This window comes from Puntigrus tetrazona, chromosome 3, assembly GCF_018831695.1.
Source record: "Puntigrus tetrazona isolate hp1 chromosome 3, ASM1883169v1, whole genome shotgun sequence".
NCBI lineage: Eukaryota > Metazoa > Chordata > Actinopteri > Cypriniformes > Cyprinidae > Puntigrus > Puntigrus tetrazona.
This window is the reverse complement of record NC_056701.1, coordinates 7,352,909-7,374,741: the sequence shown is the minus strand read 5'-3', so window position 1 is coordinate 7,374,741 and position 21,833 is coordinate 7,352,909. Positions and strand designations below refer to the sequence as shown.

The window sequence follows — 21,833 nt, the reverse complement described above, 5'->3', positions numbered from 1 at the left end:
TGCAATGAAATACAATCTGCAAATAAATAAATCAAAGTTTCTTTAGAAATTATTATTTTCTAATGATTTGAAGTAGCATTAACTGAAGATCTAATAATCTATTTAGACTATAATATACTACCAATCAATTAAATTTTGACATTTTTGGAAAGCATTTAGTATTGTTAAATATTATTACAATTTAAAATAACCGTTATACTTAAATATACTTTAACGTTTAAATTATTCAGCATAATTTTCAGCATAAGTCTTCAGTGTCACACAACCCTTCATAAATCATTATAATATGCTGATTTGCTGCTCAAGAACCATTTCTCATTATTATCAGTGTAGAAAACAATTGTCCTGCTTTTCATGCTACACAGATCAATAAACACTAGAATATACGACGTGTTACTCTCTGGTAAAAATAGATTTATTTCTTCACAGCACAGAAATACCTCTGACAGGACTGTTTGGTTCGAAGTTGGAAAAAAACAAGCGCACAATCATTTTGAGCTCATTTTCATCGGGTCCGTTATAAAAACAACAGCATTTGAAAGCACATAATAAAAGGCTGAATAAAACTCAACCACTGATTTATGAAAAATAATCATGACTAGGGAAATTTCACCTTCCCCTTTTGCAATTCCTGTAAGGTATGAAATGAGTTAACTGATCTTCATTTCATATTCATACTGAAAAGGCCCTTTTTTTTTTTTTAAAGAAAAACGTATCATGACAAGTTTCATGCAAAATCTTACAGCAACATGAAGTCACGGGTGGACATTTCTATCCAGCTGCATTGCGTTGCCATTCTCATCTTGAGAATCATAAATACAGTCTCAGACTTTTGTAACAGAGAATCAAACACAGTTAAAAAATTCCTCCTCGCAGACTTCCCATATAACGCTGATGTAGAAAATGACCTTTTCCTTAACAGAGTTAAACAGCTGGTGTCCCGAACCTCATTTTTTTTTCTGCCACGATTGACGGTTTGTCCAGCTTTATGAGTATTGATCCACAAAATGTGGCTTTGGAACAGCTGAGACTAAATTTAAAATGAAGGACGGCATGCTGGAATCCTCAAAAATAAAACAGCAGATAATGTTTACTAAAGCAAAAATTAGGGCCTGTTATGAACGACTCATCATTTACCCGTAATTAGTTTAATTGTGCTATTTTCCTTTGTCAGACACCCCCTAAATTCCTACATCAAACAATTTTTTTTTTCCTCATTAGAAAAGACAAAACGTCAAGCTTACAGATCCGACCGGAATGTAAAAAGTAGAAACTCGCAGTACGTACAACAACAGATAGGCAGCCGAGTGAGTATATTATTTTCAATAAATTATTATAAAATAGAGGTCTATACTTTTTACAATGAATTATTTCCCAAAACGAAACAAAAAACGAAAAAATCAGTCCCAGCCGAAGTCATGGCCGGTCATGTGGTAAAACTTTTTGTTAAATGGCTTGTAAAACTCTCTCAGTCTTTGAATCACGCCGGGATGGATGTTGGGATGCGTGCGGCCTTTCGTTTTGCCGAGGCAGTGCGGTTTGCTGTTGCTTTCGGCTCTTTTGAGGCAAGGGAAGCCCTTGGCGGGGTTAAAGTGAAAGTGTTTGTGCGTGACCTCCCTCCTCAGGCCCAGGAAGTGCTGTACGCGGGCCATCTCCCCGGCCGGGTCGCTGATCAGACGCTCCCCGCTCACGAACAGCAGCTGGTTCATTGGGAAGAACTGCAGCCACCGCTCCAGGTGCCTGGCGTACATCCCGATCTGCACCGCGCTCCACGAGGAGTCTATCAGATTGGCCGAGATGTTTTTGAAAGTCAAGCTCTCAAAGGACGGGATGTCGGGTTTCTTTGAGCGGGTCTGCGTGTAGTCCGAGATCGCCCGGGTTACTGGGTCTCTAACCACAACTATCAGCTTAGTGTCCTTGGACATGGCGTGGATCCGGCCTGGGACCTCCTTGGTTACAAAGTAGCTTGGCGTCTTCTCCATGGTCAGCTGACCCTCCTGAGTTTTGGGCATTAGTTCCCTAGGAGCAGAGAGGCACGGGGAGGGTGAGTGTCAAAGGACGATTCATACAGATATGAAAAAGCAGCAGGACTATTGTAGGACACACACTAGCACAAAGAGGATGGTCTGAGCATCAGGAGGGACACCCATGGATAGTCCAGCCCAAAACCCAAAAAGGCAAAACTGCATATTAGGTGCTACTTTATTTCTATAGTCCACTTGAGACATTCTACTAACAGTAAATAACTTTGCAACTACATGTCAACTAGCAGTCATTAGTAGTCTGTCTGCATATCAGAAACGTATTCTACCAACCATAAACCTAACCTAACAGTCTACTCTGAGAGTTAGTAGACATGTAGTTGTGAATCATTGAATATTAGTTGACATTTAGATACAGTTACTTATAGTTAGATGAAGGTCTAAAGCGGACTTTCAAAATAAAGTGCAACCATATATTACAATTTCCAAAATCAAAGAGTTTTTGTGGGTGCTAAAACTGGTGCTTTTGCTGATTTAGGCTATTTAAAAAAAAAAACAAAAAAAAACAAGTAAATGCAATATCTTGCTACAAAGTACACCTTCTGTATCCCTAGAATAAATATATTTTATATATTTTTTATTATTATTTAAATATTTACTATGGTTTAATGCACAATTTTTAACAGGGTACTTTATATTATTATTTTTAACAAGAATCTAACAAAAAAAAATAAATAAATTTTTAATCTATAAAACTAAATTCCTATAGTCATAATTTGCTTTTGTTTCAATACAGTAACATTAAAGCCGCTTTATTAATTTTACAACCATCTTGTCTTTATAATATAAATCACCTTTATAATGCATTATAAATAGTTGCATTAAAAATTTAGCTTTTTTTAAACATTGTGCATTAGGCTGCAACTATAATAAAATAAACATTAGATGTTTAATGCACAATTTTTGGTAACACTTTAATTTAATGTGACGTTGTTACATTGTAATAGCATAAATAAGTACTGAGTAATACCTACTATAGAGTTAAGATTATCCTTAAAGTTTGTATAGGATGTAAGTTTGAAACTTTTCTAAAAATTGGACAATATTTTACATTGGTCTATCCATATCTATATCAAAACATCATAAAATTAGACTGAAACTACAGAGGTAATCCATATTTTCAGATCCATATCAGTAATTCAATATGAGTTATAGTGATTTGGTCACTGTACTTGTTTCATTTAGCACACAAGAGAAAAGACATCCATCTCCTTACATTCCTCTTAATCCCTCTAACAGTCTTAAAATAATCCTCCTGACGTCACAGCCATAGCTCGATACAGGTCACTAAATGAACCACACGAAGGCTTGGAAATGTACATAAAAGATACGATGTTCTCCTCTTCCCTCCATTGTTTTGATTTCAAAGTATGTTTGTGTATGCAAACGTAGAGTTCATTTCACTCCCGTGATACCTGAGTCAGCGGTATCAGGCCAGATGCTTTAATTGGCAAATTAGTCTTTTAACTTTTGCTAGCAAGCAGGGAATGGCTGAACTAGGTCGAGTGAGGTTTACGCAAGACCAGACGCTTCCAATGATGCACGTAATGATGGGAACAGCATACTTGGGTTCAGTGCAGGGTCGGGAAAGGTAGATTGAGGACGAGATATCAACACTGGCACTTACAATCACAAAAATGATCATAAGCTGCTTTTCAAAGAAGCTGAGTTGTTTGAGATGAGATAGTATAAACTATGAAAACATACTGTACATAATGTGTGTGTGTGTATATATATATATATATATATATATATATATATATATATATATATAGAAAAAGGAAAGTGTCTAAATGATGACAGAATTTTTAATTTTCGGGTGAACTATTCCTTTAAAAATGAAGATAAATTTATGTTATTTGTAAGTTAGTACAAATAGCACAAGAGTGATCTTCAATATTAGAGGTTATTATTATTATTATTTAATTTTTACATTGCACCTTGGGACACTCATATATATAAATACACACACAGATTAGATTAGATTAGATTTTAGATTACATTTTTGAGTTCAATTTTTTTTTTCTTTGAGAGAGATAGAAATAAATAGTTATTCAGCAGCAGTGCATTAAGTTGATGAAAACAGACTTGCACGTTGTTGCAAAAGATTTTTATTTCAGACGATTTTTTAGACTTTTCAAATAATAATAATCAAATAAGACAAAAAAAAATTAAGTCGCACAATTGCTTTCAACATTAATAATAACACTAATAATAATATGTTTCTTGAGCAGATTATGATTTCGCAAAAAAAATATGTTACACTGAAGACTGGACAATGTTGAAAATTATGCTGCATTACATTAATAAACAAATTAATTAATTACATTTAAAAATAAATCAGTACAGCAAATGTGCAGGTACGCTTAAAGAAATAAAGAATATCATATATATTTGTGTGTGTGTGTGTGTGTGTGTGTGTGTGTGTGTGAGTGTGTGTGTGTATGTGTGTGTAAACTAAAATTATAGCTCTTCTGAATGATGGGCTTCTCGAAGAATGTTTTACAAATATATAATATTCGCCCTTTAAACTGTCAAACAAGATTAATGCACATATACAGTTTGGACAAGCCTGCCAACTATTCTGCTTGAAACAACAGCTGATTAATCCCAAGTCATTTATAGCGTCCAGTGACAAGACTTTTGACATTGACAGATGTTTGAAAATAAAATTAGCATGGGGCTGAAAGTAGGGAAAGATATCCTGCCCGATAATGAGCCATTTATATATAGACACTTCACACTGTTGTCTTAACCTCTCCTACAAGACAAAGTTTAATAGATACCATCTAAGCAATTACTGGAATGAAGTGGGGAGGTGGGAAAAGGGTTTGTAGTGGAGGAGGAAACGAGAGGAGAAGAAAGAAGCGCTTTGAGGAGTCGAGGGATTGGGGGTTAATCCTGTCAGGGGGATTGTAGTGGGCCGAGCTCATTAACCACCTACCACAATAAAAAAAGCATGCGGTGCATCTTATGTAATCTTAGAAACCCTCTCTTGCTATTTCTCTCTGGACCCTCATCGTTAATAAGTGGTGTGAAAGAAAAAAAAAACATAAACCTAATGAGACATAGATGCATGTGGGTCTCTGCAATTATGTTCACGGTCCCCGAGCAGATACACGAGCAGAGCTGCTTGTAGTGGCCCAGAGGGAAACCAAAACACCAACTGATCGAACCTTCCACCTGGTCCCCCGAGCAAAACAGACCTGAACCAGAACCGCATGAATGATTCATGAAAGCAGACGGACGCAAATGCGGTGCCTTGTATTCGAATCTGAAGACATGAGGTGCTGCTGGGAAAGGAGCGGCAGGCTTTCGCAGTTTGTCGTTCAGACCGTGTAGCCGGAAGCAATGGCTGTCCAAACGTCTTAATCCAGCATGCTGTCTTACGAACGCAGCTCATTAAAGTTCACTTCTGTTTAATAGGTGGCCAAAATATGCACGATTGGCAAAAAAAAAAGAAGAGAAAGAAAAGCAATAAACGCGTTGACTGCAACTAGATTTTAATCATAGTTTAAATGTGCTTCGTTTTTGGAAAATAAATGCTTAATTGTACTGAATGTGCACTTTTTGTGCATTAAACTATTTATATTTCATAAAAATGCAGATAATATTAAAATACAAGGCCAAGCGCACTTGAAGACAGCACAACTTCATGGCCGTTTCTTAATAAATCTGAGCACACTTAAAAAACACACACAACGTCAAATGTTTACTTTAAAGTGAATTTCAGTCATTAAGTTTGAATCTTTTGCCGTGCTTTATTTTGATATGTTCAGTGACATACTAAAGAAAGTAATCTGTGGTGCGTCAATATATGTTGCCGTAAATGTGCTAAACTGCAACTTTTTTACAAATGTCTAATTGATTTCCCTAGAAATGTCAATAAATTATAATGTAGTTTACTATAAATGTATATTAAGCATAGACAATAGAGGTAATGATTAAATGACATATAAAGACTTCCTACTAGTCCTAAGAAGATCTACTAGTCCTGCGGGTTCATTTTCCTGTGTGTAATAAATATGGCAATATCAGCGTATTAGTACTGTACTTTTAAGTGCAATATATCAATTTTTACATTTACTGTGTAGCAACAGTACGCTATGTACTCAAAGTTGTTAATCTATGCTAATTATTCACAAATATAACCCCTCATAAATGTTCATCTTCCATGTGAAAAGTTCGACCATTTACGAAACAACAGAGGAAAGCGAAGTTCTACAGATAGCGATAAAGCCTTTAGCCACAGTCGAAGATTAAACTGCACTCTTGAACCATTAGAGAAATAAAGTTCTCCAGCAGCACATTAGAGAGCCTGCTGTGTTAGATGGCTGTTATTACCTTGTTTTGTCTAGAGGGAAGTGAGCTGTGTCTTCTCTTGAGCTTGTTTTTGAAGAGCTCTCTGTAAACCTGTGTTTACATTATCTGCCATCAGGTAGCATGTTCAAAGGCTGTTGTTTATGCCTTTAAAGTCTAGGTGCTGTTTGAAGTTCCCTCAGGATCGTCTGAGATGCTGAGAAGATGGTCGTCATAGAACAGCGCTTCGCAGAGGGGATTTAACGAGTCGCTGTCTGCTTATGCAACTGTTTGGTGGAATTTCTCAGTGTTTTTAGCTGTTAACATCACAAGCTCTGATCAACACCTAGGTTGCTTTTGCAATACTTACGTTTGTGTTAGATGATTTTAGAGACTGTATGCAAATCGGCTTCTTTGAAGATGCTTATGACATGTTTGAACACAAATGAAAACACAGTTCTTTCGAGACGATTCTTATAATATTAACTAAAAGAGCAGCAAATCAGCGTATTAGAATGATTTCTGAAGAGCAATGGTGCTGAAAATTCAGCTTTGCATCAGTAGCTTTTAATATATATTACAACAGAAAACATTGCAAATGGGAAAGCTGTTGTATTACTGTTTTTACTGTATTTTTTGCAAATAAATGCAGCAGTGTTAAGCATAAGAGATTAATTTTAAAAAGATTGAAAATATTTTCACTTCTGCAGTGACTCCGTAGATTAGAACACTTTTAGAAGATTTAAGAAACTTTTTTTACTCCTTTGTGCCATTAAAAGTTTCTATGAATGTTCTCAATAAAACTACACGCCAATAAACCATTTTTAACAGTGGTGTGCATGTTACATTTAGCCTCGCTAAAGTGGCATTAGCTGCCATCTCTTTTAATTAGCTTAACAAAATATCACGTAAAGAAAATAGGCATCCTGTCCTTACACCTAGAGGTTTCGTGAGCCTTTTAGCTGTGATTTTTTTTAAATAGAGCGCAGCACCTCGTACCCTTTCGCTTGAGTACCACCTGTTCCCAAGCGAAATGAGCGCTTAGCCTAGGCCACTTCAAGAGAGAAGACCCAACCTGTGAAGGAACCCTTGTGGGAACGTCGCTTTGTCAAAAAACCCAGGAGGGCACGAGAAGTGGTGGTATGCAGCTACTTCAAATAATCTGACAGAGTTTCTATGGGACACGTTCCAGGCCCGCATCAAAGCACGAGTTGGGGGCCTGCGGGGTCTTTTCATGATCAGACTGTGACGTCTTAGCAATCGTGCGCTCTCGTAACTTCTCATAGCTGTTTAAAGATAAAGGACGGTGTAGGGAAAATTTAATCAATTTATTTCTGGTCTGGAAATCTCTTAAGACAACAGTGTTTTGAATTCTCCTTCGATTCAGAGTTAACGTTCAGAGGAAACTGCGTTTCATAAGCACAAAATATCAATCAGACATGTATCTACTAGACTAAACAAAGCCAATAAGTAGATGATGACTTTGCATTCAGATATATATATATATATATATATATATATATATATATATATATATAACTAGGCAGCTGACAGGAATATTGCTTACTAGGTTTTTGAACAGAAACTCTACACTCCAGTTATGTGCCAGTGAAAAGAAAAGCCAAGAGTTTTCTAAATTATTGTTATAAGCAACTGGCTTCGTGCAGCTTCACACAGAACACATCCATCATTCTACAGTTCTGCCTTACCATCCCACTCAAAAGCTAGCAGCAATTTTATCAGTAAACACGACAGCAACATCTTTCAAGACTGAGCAAAAGTTACGTGCGCGTTTTAAGAATCCCCTCATTCCGCTCCTCTCAAGGTTTTTTGGGGGTTTTTTTTGGAGGGAGATCCTGCTGAGTTTCTCAAGAAGCACTTTCACCCTCTGAGCGCATTTGCATACAAAGTGAAGAAAGAAACAACACAATTCACTCTAATTGCCTGCTCTTTCTCACTGGGGTTAATGCAGAACCTCAGGGGTTCAACAGATCCTCTTTTGAAACGTTCACCATCTCCCTCAATAGACTCGCTTTCAATTTACTGCCAGCATCTGCCATCCACAAACAAGCTACTCCTTGTAACTCTATCAGACTTGCCGGGATGTTTGCTTCGGAGTCAATAAGTACGACTGAGTCAGAGAACTTTTCTAGAAACGTTTCCGTTATTTTTTCGTGTCCTCTCGAACTGCCACATTGTGAAGCAATGACCGACTTACTATCGTGTTTTAATATGAAACTTTTAAATGCATCTAAATTAACAGCGTAATCAAAAAAATCTGTTAAAATTTAAAATCAGTGCCTCCTGTTGTCTGAGCAATTTTTACATTTTAGTAGCCTATTATTTCAAAACACTTACATTTATGCATAAATTGCACAGACAGAACTTACATTTCCTTGATCATAAATGCGTCACGTTTATTAAAATCATCAAGCATCTATGATACTTCAGGTTTTTGAGGATATATATCTGTCAGTCATCACCGTATTGCATAACTTTGTATGTTTTGACTTTCACAGTAGTTTGGATAGTAACATTGACTATTTAAAGACGATGTTATTAAATCTTACAGAGAAATTGCGAATGACACCTGAAACGCGTATGCATTTTATACATTTTTATAAGTTATAAGTTTTATATACCTGGCCATTTCAATAGCCTTCATGTGTCTCTGAATACCACTGAGGTGTTAATTTGGGTTTTACCTACTTATTTCCATTAATATTCTGAAGGTTCATAAAAAAAAAAAAAAAAAAAAAAAAAAACCCAACACATTATTCTGACTAATGTTTGAGGGTTTACACTTTCAAGCTGTAATATCGTATTGTAATGCAAAATTGTGATCTGTAAGGGGGTAAATGTTTTGATATTTCAAACACAAACATCCACAAATGAACGGCCCGTTTATTGAATTCTTTCTTCTCCGTTTCCTCAAAAGCGTTGCATGAAAAGTCACGCTGCGTGTACAGTTCTAAAGCCCTGCTGTGCTCAGTCACCCTTCTGAACGCCTCCTACAGGGAGCGCACGGAGCTCAATACCTCCACAGGAGACTCGGCCACCTGGCTACATGCTTCTCTCTCTGTGTTTCTGCTTTACAATTAGTCCGCTGGGCTCCCTGGATAAAGGGGCTCATCCTGCTCTTTGCCTCTTCCTTGTATTCCCACTGTGAGCCAATAGCGAAGGAACCCGGGACTTCAGATTCCTCCACAGAAAGTCTATATATCAGCCTCAACAATAAAAAGCCTCGGGGTGCATTTTTGCTTTTCCTTCGAACTATGATCTAAGGTCTTGTTCTTGGCCAAAATAACTACCAAAAGATAGATAGTCTATGAACATGTTTTTTTTTTTTGGTTATATGAACATTAAAGATACATTATATTCTATCACAGGCTTTTGCAAACGTTAACGTTTCTGTTGAATGATCTTTGAATGTACTGAAACCAGAATGTTTTCCAAGAAAACAATCCAACCTTTCAGGATTTTGCTAACGTCAAGAGAGCATCGATAAAGACCACATAGATAACTTTGAAAGTTCTAGCTACTAATGTTACCTTTCCAGAACGTTAGCCGGGGAAGTTCCGAGAACGTTTCCTGTTGACCGGGAACTGGTTAAAACAACTTTCTGCGAGTTTAGGTAAAATAGGACACTGACCGGGAAAAAATTACCCCATTGACCTGAATTAACCCCTATTACAACTCACTCAAAGTTAATCACACCAGGGAAGATTTCAAAAAAAGTTGATATCGTCTTGCTTTCGCTACATGGCTGTCTAGTAAAAGAATAAAAATGCTAGGAATCAAAGGTGAGGGTCAGACCTCTACGGACCGATAGCGTTGTGCAAGTGCACCTGAGGGGTGTTACACAAGCAGAGAGGTATAATGTTTATTTAGCCTATGTTTGTCTTGAGCCCTTCCAACATTGTATCTAGGTCTAGTTCACCGTTTCCGAACTACACTGTGCTGGTAAGAATTATTCCCATAAGTCAGTTTCAGTTGTGTTTCCCATAGGTTGTGTTTGTACACGTAACATTTTTATCAAGTAAAGAGTATTACTAACTGTATTAGCTACAGGCTGTTATAAAAATCATGCGAAGGTATTAACAATTCGACTTTTTTAGGTCGATCCTTTATTAGTAATATTAATATTAATAAGCTGCATTTTCCCAGAACCCCATGAAAGTGGACCTATATGTGCAAGCAGGCTATATTTTTGAGAATCGTCAACCTTTTGTTTGTTTTTCTTTCCTTGATAACCTTCAGCAGAGTGTAGTAGCCCCTCAAGCCCCCGATGTTCAAAACATAACAACGCTGACAGCTTTACGTGTCACTACTGGGATGAATAAGCCACATAATCCGCTTTTATCCTCAAGATATGATACGCGTAGCGGAATAACAGCGTGTTAAAACAAAACCCGTACCTGTACCACTCGAGTCCTTTCTCGTAGTTGCGATCAAAAAAGTGCGGCTCCGCTCCCACCGCGCGGACGTCGGGATGGAGGCGCAGAAACTCGAGCAGCGCGCGCGTCCCGCCCTTCTTCACCCCTATTATGATCGCTTGGGGCAACTTTTTGGTCTCGGAGCCGTTCAGGGCACCTGCTACTCCCGAGTCCTCGTCGTAAGCCACCTCGCCCCTATTTTCCTCCCAGCCGTCTCCTTTGCTGTCAGCATCACTCTCGTTGGTTAGCAAGTCCCTGGACTGGCTTTTGAGGAACACCTCCGGGTCTTGATTCTGGACGGGTCTGAGCGGATTCCTACCGCTTCTTTCTTCGATCATGAAGCTCGGTGTGGTGGAGCAGTAGCCCACGCAGCAGTACAGCATGTACACCCACAGTGACAGCATGATGCAGAACACGAAAAGTTTGTTTTTCGCCGGCTGAGTGGAGTGACAGTGCGGACTATATTCCATAGGACTCTCCTGTGTTTAATGTCAATGTCCAATAGGGCATATTGGCAAAGTTACTTGCTCCTCCGCATAGGTCCCTGTAACGTGCAGGCATCTCCGCGGGAGAGGGAAAAAGGAGCGCGCGTCCCCGGCAGATGTTGAATTCATTTCATGTTGGGGTCTAGCGGAGATTTGGGAAGTCACCGTTGTTACAGCGGCACGAGCGCGTCTTTGCGCATCTCTCCGTCGCCTCCCACTGGTTCTCGTCGTCTGAGTGAACCGCGGGCCGCGAATGGGATTTAAAGAAGAGGGGCGTGTGATTGGCAGCCGAATTGGCCAATCCGAATTCGTGCCCAATTTTTTGATTAATCCTTTTTTAATAATCCCCCCCCCCAGTTGCTGTTCAATACCTAACCAATATTTTTATTGCTTTCAGACAAATGCATGGAATTACAGAATTTTTCAAAACTCACAAACACTTTTGTCATACATACCCCGCAACCTGAAAAACACTATGTAGTTTCGGCACATTTTTAAAATGATAACACTACTAATATTCAAAACTAATATTCAAATATTACACATTCAAATCAGAATAATGGCAAACTATCCATTTCTGCAGGAATTATATTGAAATATAAAATCTTATCTAAAATTGAATAATGATTATTCTAAACACAACTAAATGTACCAGATATTTTCTTCTTTTTTCTTTCTTTCTTTCTTTCTTTCTTTCTTTCTTTCTTTCTTTCTTTCTTTCTTTCTTTCTTTGCTTTTTCACAAGTACATTTTGTAAATGTTGATGGGTTTTTGTTTTTGTTAAGGTAATTCTTATCCAATAATTAATCAAATCATTTAAACGTCAAAGATGAAAGTTAATAGATTATGTAATGCTCCCTGTTTTTAGTGTTTTTTTTTTAAAATGTGTTATGAACAAACAGTATTATTATTATTTAGATTTAATTTTGAAACCAAATGCCACTCCCAAAATACATTCTTGTTTGTTTGCTATGAGGAATAATGTAAATAGTGTAAAAATAATGTAATTAAAGCTGCAATTTTGTGAAATATTATTATGATTTAAAATAACTGTTATCTGTATTGAATGTCTAGGTTAGTTTATTTATATAACGCAATAAAACGACATTTGTTGGCCATGCAAAAATTGTAAAAAAAAAATGAATAAATTAAAAAAACAAGCACTTTCGCATCCTTACTGTATCCTTGTGACAGCCTCCCTGACTCAAATTCATTATTCCATTTCTAATAAATAATAATAAATGTACTGTACACTGTAAAAAATAGGTTGTCAGGTAGCCAAACATGATAACTGAACTAATTTCACTAGTTTTATTAAGTTACGCTATTCTTTATTATGACTGAATCATCATGACTATATTAGATTTAAAACAATTCACTTTAATTTATAAAGCAATTTAATGGCACAAAATGAAAGCAACGATAGCTTTAAGAACAATGATAATCATGAACAGAGACTCATCTTTCTCTGTCCTTAAGAAAATGTTACAAGATGTAAACACGAACATGCAATTTTGGTCTTAATTGCTTTGACAATTACACTGGCAAATGTGCCTCTAAAAAGCGGAATACGGGGCTTTGCGCAAGTCTCTTCGTGATAAATGACGTGAAGAAACGTAAACTAAATCTTCATGCAATGAGCTGTGCAATAAAAATGAACGAGAGTTCTGTTTGCTTGTTTAAGCGTTGCGAGAGAAATGACGAGGAGGATCCCCGACGCAGAGTTGTTTAGGCACGACTCCAGCAGATGTTTGTACATCTCCCGCTGCTCGTCTCTCGCTCTCGGCTATAAACATGTCACGGTGGCCCCGAACACTTAGCATGAAAAGAGATGTAGGGTGAGATGATGGTATTTTAGGGGAGTAAAGTTAAGGAACTGTTGAACTGTGTGTGTGTGTGTGTGTGTGTGTTTGGCCTCAGCTCAGGGGCCTTGGACCTCCAGCACCTGTGGCATTCTACGGGATTATCAGGATTACGCCAGAGCTGCAGTGTCAATCAGAGTTTGAGCTGAAGCACACAACCGCAGTCCACTAATCCCTTTATCTCATCTACCACACGGTGTGTGTGTGTGTGTGTGTGTGTGTGAGATGACTGTATCTGCACTTCCTGCATGCACTGGTGTCTGCGAAACACATTCGCTTCCTGTCAGGACGACCCCTCCGCAAATAAAACATGACAAAACTAACGCTTACTTCGGTCATAAATATGAACATAACAGATATAAAACACTTGCGTTGCTGTTTCTTTGCGATTAATAGAGAAATGTGTAGTTTCGGGGTGAAAATTGTTAATACACCATTTGTGCATGTGTGTGTGTGTGTGTACATTTACAGGGAGGATTGTGATGATGATTTAGAAAGACAGTGATCATTTTTAGGAAAGGTGTACGAGATCAGGATCGATGTCAAATGCTTGATTCCGGGCAGTAAATATTTAAAATGCAAATTCGACACTGACCAGCAATTCTGGCTTCATTCGAGACCCATAATATACACTGAAAGTGGCAATCCAACATAGTTGCCTTTTTTATTCAACAAAATGTCTTTAAAATCAAACACTATTAACTTATTTATTTTACAAAGAACTAATAAAAAAACATTATAATGTCAATAATAAAGGTTGAAAAATGATTTTGAATTCACACTCTAAGTTTGATTGGACATGTGTTAAAAAAATATATATGGCGAATGTTATCTATACTTTTAAAAGCTGATAAGCATTTTTATTTTGCCATTAAATTTATGCTGGAACACGTACAGCTTAGCTGTATTTTCACGTTTAGCATTGCTTTTCTCTGCTGTCCATGACCCTGCTATGTCATATCATTACATTGTTCTTTTTTTAACATGCTAATAATCCCATGTTGAAGAGTTTGACAAAGTGGAAAAATGCATGAAAGGACTGAGAGAGAGAGAGAGAGAGAGAGAGACAAAGGAAAAAAGTCATATATTCTGTGCTAGCGGTTTGTTCTTTGTGAGCGCCTCCTTTTGATTTGATTGGCACTTCAAAGTAACTTTGTGACTAGAAGGGAGGGACGCTGTGGTGGGAACAAAAGACACCTGAGGGGTGGGAGTGCAGAGATATAGACCATAGACTGCTCCAGCATCCGGGAGAGCATATGGGCAGATCAGCTCAGTCCGTTATGCTTCGTGATGCATAGACACACACACACACACCAGTCGCCTGTGTGTTTTCAGAGAGATTTAGGAGCTGTTCGGTTGACACATCAAAGGACTCGTGGTCTTGTTCATGTCCCTCAATGGAATATCTGTAACTGTACCGTGTTAACACGTGCTCTTCTGGTCTGTCATTAAATCACATACTAAAACCATTTCTACACCATTTGCAATGCTCTTCTATCATTTATGGCCAAAACACTGCATTCATAACACCGTCTAACTGCCGGTATGCCTTTCATTGAAATTAAGAGTTCCCACCCTTTCTGCCCATTGAATTTCCATGATATTTCATTGTCATGCCGTTGCCTTTACAGTCATTTTTACATCATTAAAATTATTTTCATATTTTACTGTACAAATTTAGTGAATCCTAGAAAATATACCTTTGTCCATACTATCAATTTGTCCATATATTTGTCTAAGTTTCAGTGGAAATTTCTTCACTTCTTTACTTAAACGATTCCCTTGATCTATAGCTTTGCCATGTCCTGTCTTGATCGTTTTCCTTCATTATCAAAATGCGTCTCTGACAGCATCTGAGGCATTTCACATGTTTGATTTACCCATTTCTATCAGTAAGTTCTCACAGCCTTACGAGTGACTCAGACAACAAATGACAGCAAAGCAGTCTGTGCCCTCATTAGCTGCCATTTTCAGCAGGAGCACAAACAGCACAACAGGAAGAGCAGATTCCAGGGACACTAATGACAGGCTCATTAACTATGCAGAAAAGCAGATCAACGCACTGCTCAGGGTCCTTAAGTCACGCTTCAGAGTAATTTGCTCTGGCTAAGACTGTTTTAAATGTCTATAAATTCCCACCGGCCTGCTGAACTTCTGTCTTATCTTCTTCTCTGAGGTCCAAGTCCACTTGGATTTCAGGGCATTATCCTTTAGAAACAGCTTTATCCAGCTATTCTGTCCTTATGTTGCCACTGGCAAATGTTATAAAGCAAAAGAGCGCTTAATCATTTGAGCTTAGAGGCTCTTCGGCAGGATTGTGTGTTCAGTGTCTCTGACCTCTGACTTCTGCCCTGGTTCTCTTTCTCAGAGACTCTACGACGACTCTATCGGCCCTGATGATCCAAATCTTTAGACAGAGAAAGACAGACAGGCAGACGAACACAGAAAGATAGACATACAGACAAACAGACACAGAAAAACAGACAGAGAAAGGGAGACAGACAAACACAGCTAGATAGACACACACACATACACACAGAAAGATAGACAGACAGCAGACACACACAGAAAGAAAGGAAGACAGACAGACAGACACACACACACATGGAAAGATAGACAGACAGATAGACACACACAAAGATAGACAGCAGACACACACAGAAAGAAAGGAAGACAGACAGACAGACAGACACACACACACACACACACACACAGAAAGATAGACAGACAGCAGACACACACACACACACACACACACACACAGAAAGATAGACAGACAGATACACACAAAGATAGACAAACAGCAGACACACACAGAAAGAAAGGAAGACAGACAGACAGACACAGACACAGACACAGACACACACACACACACACACACACACACACACACAGAAAGATAAACAGACAGATACACACAAAGATAGACAGACAGCAGACAAACACAGAAAGAAAGGAAGACAGACAGACAGACACACACACCCACACACACACACACAGAAAAATAGACAGACAGCAGACACACACACACAGAAAGATAGACAGACAGCAGACACACACAGAAAGAAAGGAAGACAGACAGACAGACACACACACACACACATGGAAAGATAGACAGACAGATAGACACACACAAAGATAGACAGCAGACACACACAGAAAGAAAGGAAGACAGACAGACAGACACACACACACACACACATGGAAAGATAGACAGACAGATAGACACACACAAAGATAGACAGCAGACACACACAGAAAGAAAGGAAGACAGACAGACAGACAGACAGACACACACACACACACAGAAAGATAGACAGACAGCAGACACACACACACACACACACACACACAGAAAGATAGACAGACAGATACACACAAAGATAGACAAACAGCAGACACACACAGAAAGAAAGGAAGACAGACAGACAGACACAGACACATACACACACACACACACACACACAGAAAGATAGACAGACAGATACACACAAAGATAGACAGACAGCAGACACACACACACACACGCAGAAAGAAAGGAAGACAGACAAACACACACACAAACAAACAGAAAGATAGACAGAGAGCAGACACATGCACACACACACACAGAAAGAAAAGAAGACAGATACACACACACACACACACACACACAGAGAAAGATAGACAGCAGACGCACGCACACACACACACACAGAAAGAAAGGAAGACAGTCACAAACACACATATACGCACACACAGAAAGATAAACAGACAGACAGACACAGAAAGATAGACAATGGACCACAATCAGTCTCAATAACTGCCGTGAATAAGTCCGGATGTAATTCATCTACTTGATGTGGCAGGGTCAATGTAGCAACTGAGGCTAAATAAAAATCCTAAAACGTCTCAAAACTGATATTTTTATGGACTTTGGGGTTGCAAGTAAACATAATTTTTTTCTAAGCATGCATATTTAAAGAACGTCTGGATAGCTTGATATTATTTGTTTAATGTCACATTTTCCCCAAATAAGGGAAAAACTAGCATAACATCTGACTGTGCTGATCATATTATTTTTGTAAATCTCCCTTGGAATAAAATGGCATTTACTTCAATAATGAGGCTTAATGACCAACTCCTTTAAATAGAGAATGCCATGGAAATGGTGTAGTTTAAAATGCACAAACTGATCAGTAATCTTATCCGCCTCTTAATGCTGTACAGATCTTACAGCATTAAAACAAAGCCCTAAATATACTTCAAACTTTGAGGTGTTTTCAAAACTTCCAGACTATTCTTTGCCAAGCCAAGAGTATAGTTTGTCTTGGCACAACGTACTTTTCTAGTTTTCATTGGTTGTTTTAGAACTGCTCTCTGTTCGCTGTGATGAATCCTGAGATGAGTTTGACTGTTTTGGAAATGCTGTTGAGAAATAGCTACGCAAAAGCCGTGCCAAACTGCTCGAGGAAACTGATCAGGATGTAGAGCATAATTCTGACGTTGAACAGCCTGTCTGCAGAAGACGTCCCCTGCCAGGAAATTGGGTGAAAGATACCGAGGGGCCGAGGTGAAGGAACTGGGGAAGGGGGCCCTAAATGGCCTCCATTATGCAAGCTACATTTTCATAGAGAACTGGTGAAATGTTCAAATGCAAAATTATAGTGCGAAGAGTTTCTGGTAAGTCATGTCTCACCAACAGCGATCGTTAGAGCAGAGCAATATTGTTCCAAAATAATCAGTGTTGAAGTCTGGCATCAGAATCCCAGTACAACTCCAATTCCGATGATTATGGCTGATTGCATTAATTATTCAAACGTTTCCAGGATCCTCTACTGCAAGTCAGGTAAATTATGTTATGCTTGTTTGGTAAATTGAAATGAATTCGCGAAGCCATGCGTGTTTCCTTTATATAGTCAATCTTCTTGCAGTTTCTGTGGAGGGTTTTTTTTTTTTTTTTTTTGCATTTATTTTTAAACTGAAGACCACTTTTAAAGGGATAGTTCACCCAGAAATTAAAATCAAACCATGATTTATTTACCCTCAAGCCATTTATATATGACTTACAAAAGAGTGTGGAGTACTTTTTATGAATGATGGATGGATGGATGCACTTTTTTGGGCTTCAAAATCTCAGCCCTCATTCACTGCCATAATAAAACTCGGAAGAGGACGGTTTGTAATATAACTCTGATTGCATTCGTCTGAGAGAAGAAGGTCAGATACATCTAGGATGGCTTGCGAGTGAGTAAATAATGAGGTAGCTTTAAGTTTAAGTTTTTGGATGAACTAACCCTTTAACTTCACCGGAGGCCAAGACTGTTGTTCTCTTTGATCTGAACCGAGAAGCTCTCAGCCGCCCTCCAGTCAAAACATGGTGAAAGGGGGGCTGAGGGACACATACAGATACATAAAACCTCTCTTCATTCAGGACCATCAGATATAGACATCTGTTTAAAGACATCTGCCATCGATTTCCATTGCAAACATGATATTACACTCAGTTTGCCGTGTACTTTAGCATTTAACCCCGCTGACATATCATACCCAGAAGTTTGTGGCCATCGGTGAACCGCGTGTCCCCTCAGGCCGGAAAGAGAGAGAAATGATAAGAGGCTTCCTTAAATTACAGACTGCAGTCTCATCTAAATGGAGTTCAACCAGAGGCTGAGGGAAACAAGGTCATCCATTAATGCAACACAATTAAAGCTGCAGCCTGCATTCTTCATGACAAATTTGAGTACGAATAAAGCCAGATTATTACTAGCATTCAAGAGCCTTCCAGCGGGAGAGCTTTCATCTTGAGGTTTTTAAAAAGACGCTTTGAGTAGGTACAGCAGAGCTGAGTTATTGTGGTAAGTAATATTTCAGGAATACTGTAGAGCTGAAGGATTCGGTCCAAGCATCACCTCGAGTCAACGGTGAACTTTTTAACCGTAAGCAGAATATTAAAAGAGAGGAACAAGCAGGTCTCTGAAATGCTTTTTCTTTGATTATACTAAACGCATACATTGTCGCAAAATTGGGCTATTTTCAACCTTGCCACAGGTTGAAAATATTGATGTAAAAATAATGACAAATAGGCACATATTGAAATATTTACTCATTTTATTTACTACCGGTGACACAACTGTACTAGATATATTGTGGGAGGACTCCTGTGAGCTCCTCTGTATAAACTGTGCTTATCATTGCGTTTATATGGTGACTTTGTGGTTGAAATTACAGTTATGTATTTAAATTATTTATGACTGTATAATTTTTTTTTGTAAATATGGGAGTGTGATATTTACAGCTTTGGCACAAAATCGCTTGTTTGGATTGGTCAAAGGGTTAGTTTTGTTTGAAGACCTGGCAACGCTAGCCTGCTCTAATCTGTTAACATGGTTGCAGGAAAACCATAAAATTGCATAAAACCGAAGAATAGCACAAATATTTGTAAAAACCTGTCCTTTTTGGAGCTTGACATTCACTAGCGTGTCTAAGGTTTAATTTTATGAAAAAGAGCTGTCTAAATCTCTTCATAGGCAGTATCCATCTTCACTGAAAAGAGTGGCCAGGATATGTTTTTAAGAAATCCTCTTTTGTTTCAGTGAGGTTAACTGAATATACATTTGAAATCCAGGTCTATGAAAGATCCACATATGCTGGAAAACCTACTGAATCACTTCATCCATCTTTCGTCCATCTAATCAAGCACAATCCGAACACCTCTTTAATCTGTCAAGCCAAAAGCAGAGCAGATGCCTGGCACCCATCATTGGTACTGCGCTCAATCTGGTCTCAAACTGTCTTATGTAGTTTAATGAATAGCCTCAGTTAATGTCGTCATTAAACAACCAAACAAAGAGGGCTTTACTTTGGTTTTCATTTGCTGTCGTCTGTGTCAACATGACGGTAATGTCTTCTCCTGAGCAGCTGCTTACAAACCGTGCGCACGCTGCCACACACCTTCGGTCATTCCTCAACCTTCAGGTGTGTGTTAAGGTGTGCATTAGACACTGCTAATATAAGAAGATGTTACGCTGCATGGGTGGGCTTTGCCTGAGGATAATACCTGTCACCTACAGGACGTCTCTGGCAGCCTCAGATTGTTTTAAATTGCTTCTCGGTAGGCCTAAGTGACAGCGGTGTTAAATGTCTGAAATAGATAAATATAGATGTAAAGATAATATCTGTTTGTCTGAGAATTCAAGTTCAGTGATTCATTTGACTGCAGGCATGCCATCGTATTTTGGTAAACATTTTGTTCCATGAGCTGCTCGAGGACTTTTTCTTCCTGATTTGTTCCCTTAAGATAGATTAGCCCAAAAATAGTCCTCAAACGTGTCTGATTTTCTTCTTTTAATGAACACAAAACAATACATTTTGAAGAATGTCCCGGTGCACTTCTGCATGCGTTTAAAGGGGGTGTTATCTTTTAATTCCAAGCTCCAAAAAATAAATAATGTACTGCAATAAACTAGTCGAATGAATTTGATTATTGATTAATCTCATATGCTGAGTGCTGTACATGGAAAACAATGCGCGGGACAAAACAAAATACATGTGGAAACATGTCCTGCATGTGAACGCTTTATATTAAGAGCTTCGAGCAAATTAAGTAACGTATAATTTAACGTAACTTGCCTGGTCGTGTGAGACTGAGCCATCAGTGCATAACTATTTTAACGTTATCTAATTATAAGTAGTTGCATTTTTATGAGAGCAATAACCGCACAGGCATCCTTGGGTTATACATGTACTATCCAGATGTTTTTCTTCATTGTAGTGTATGCATATTTATATTCTAGCTCCTTTATTTGCTTAATATATGTCTAAACTAATATAGTACCTCTGCTACATATTCACAGCCTTTACTTTAATTTGGACAACGACATTTGACATTTGGTTATGAGTTAATAAAAGACCCAGTTCAGTAGATTCAAAACTAATTATCTGCAACGAGCAGCTTCTATAGTCTATTTTTCATTTTCATATTTTGAATTTTCAAACCATAGATCCATACGTTTTGTTTTTGCATATCCACCTCCTTTAATATCGCATACTCATTAACAGCTGATAAATATATACGTCTAGAGAGATGCATTTAGAGTCTCAAAGCTGTGGAGATAGCCATCATTTTCCGTCACCCAATGCGTCTAGAAATAACCTTTCCAGTTGAGACGCGCAGATTCTTAACGCTTCTAATTTCAGAGCATTTTCATTAGCCAAGGTGCGAGGGGGATAGTCATGACTCCAGCACCCTTTAAAGATCGGCCTCTGCAATTCTCCAGGCTGGAAGAGCATTTCAATCCTAGTAGTCTCGTTTAAATGACAGCGCTTCTGGCCTCTAACATTAGATGCTTTAGAAGTCAGTCGACGGAGCACCGCGCCGTTGATGAAGATTTTAATTGGCAGTAAGAGGCGCAGCTTCAAACGCGACGCCTTTTTCAGTAGACGGTGAAATGACACACTTTGTGAAGAAGCCCGATCACACCTGCAGATGATGGGAGGGTCCGGCTAAAGGTCACAACCTGGACTCGATACCTCCAGCATCAACTGCGCCTGTTAGCCCAGGTTAGCCGAACAGAATGAAAGGGGTATCAGGTGGCAGCATTTGCATTTCAAAAAAGCCACGTCATAAAGGGAAGTGTTGATTTATGGTGCAAACACGAGGATTAAAGACTTTGTAATTTAGTATATTTTGTGCTACCCCTACTTGTGCTTAACTCTATCGAAGGTCCA

At 38.4% G+C, this 21,833-nt stretch overlaps 1 protein-coding gene across 1 annotated transcript; it reads right to left on the bottom strand.

Annotated features, from left to right (window-relative positions):
* Positions 1-277: 277 nt before the first annotated feature.
* On the bottom strand, positions 278-11,826 carry hs3st3b1a (heparan sulfate (glucosamine) 3-O-sulfotransferase 3B1a). Its single transcript, XM_043225518.1, has 2 exons — positions 10,760-11,826; positions 278-2,019 (listed from the first exon to the last, which is right to left on the bottom strand). The coding sequence occupies exons 1-2, from the start codon at positions 11,245-11,247 to the stop codon at positions 1,401-1,403; spliced, it is 1,107 nt and encodes a 368-aa protein (XP_043081453.1). The 5' UTR covers positions 11,248-11,826; the 3' UTR covers positions 278-1,400.
* Positions 11,827-21,833: the final 10,007 nt, after the last annotated feature.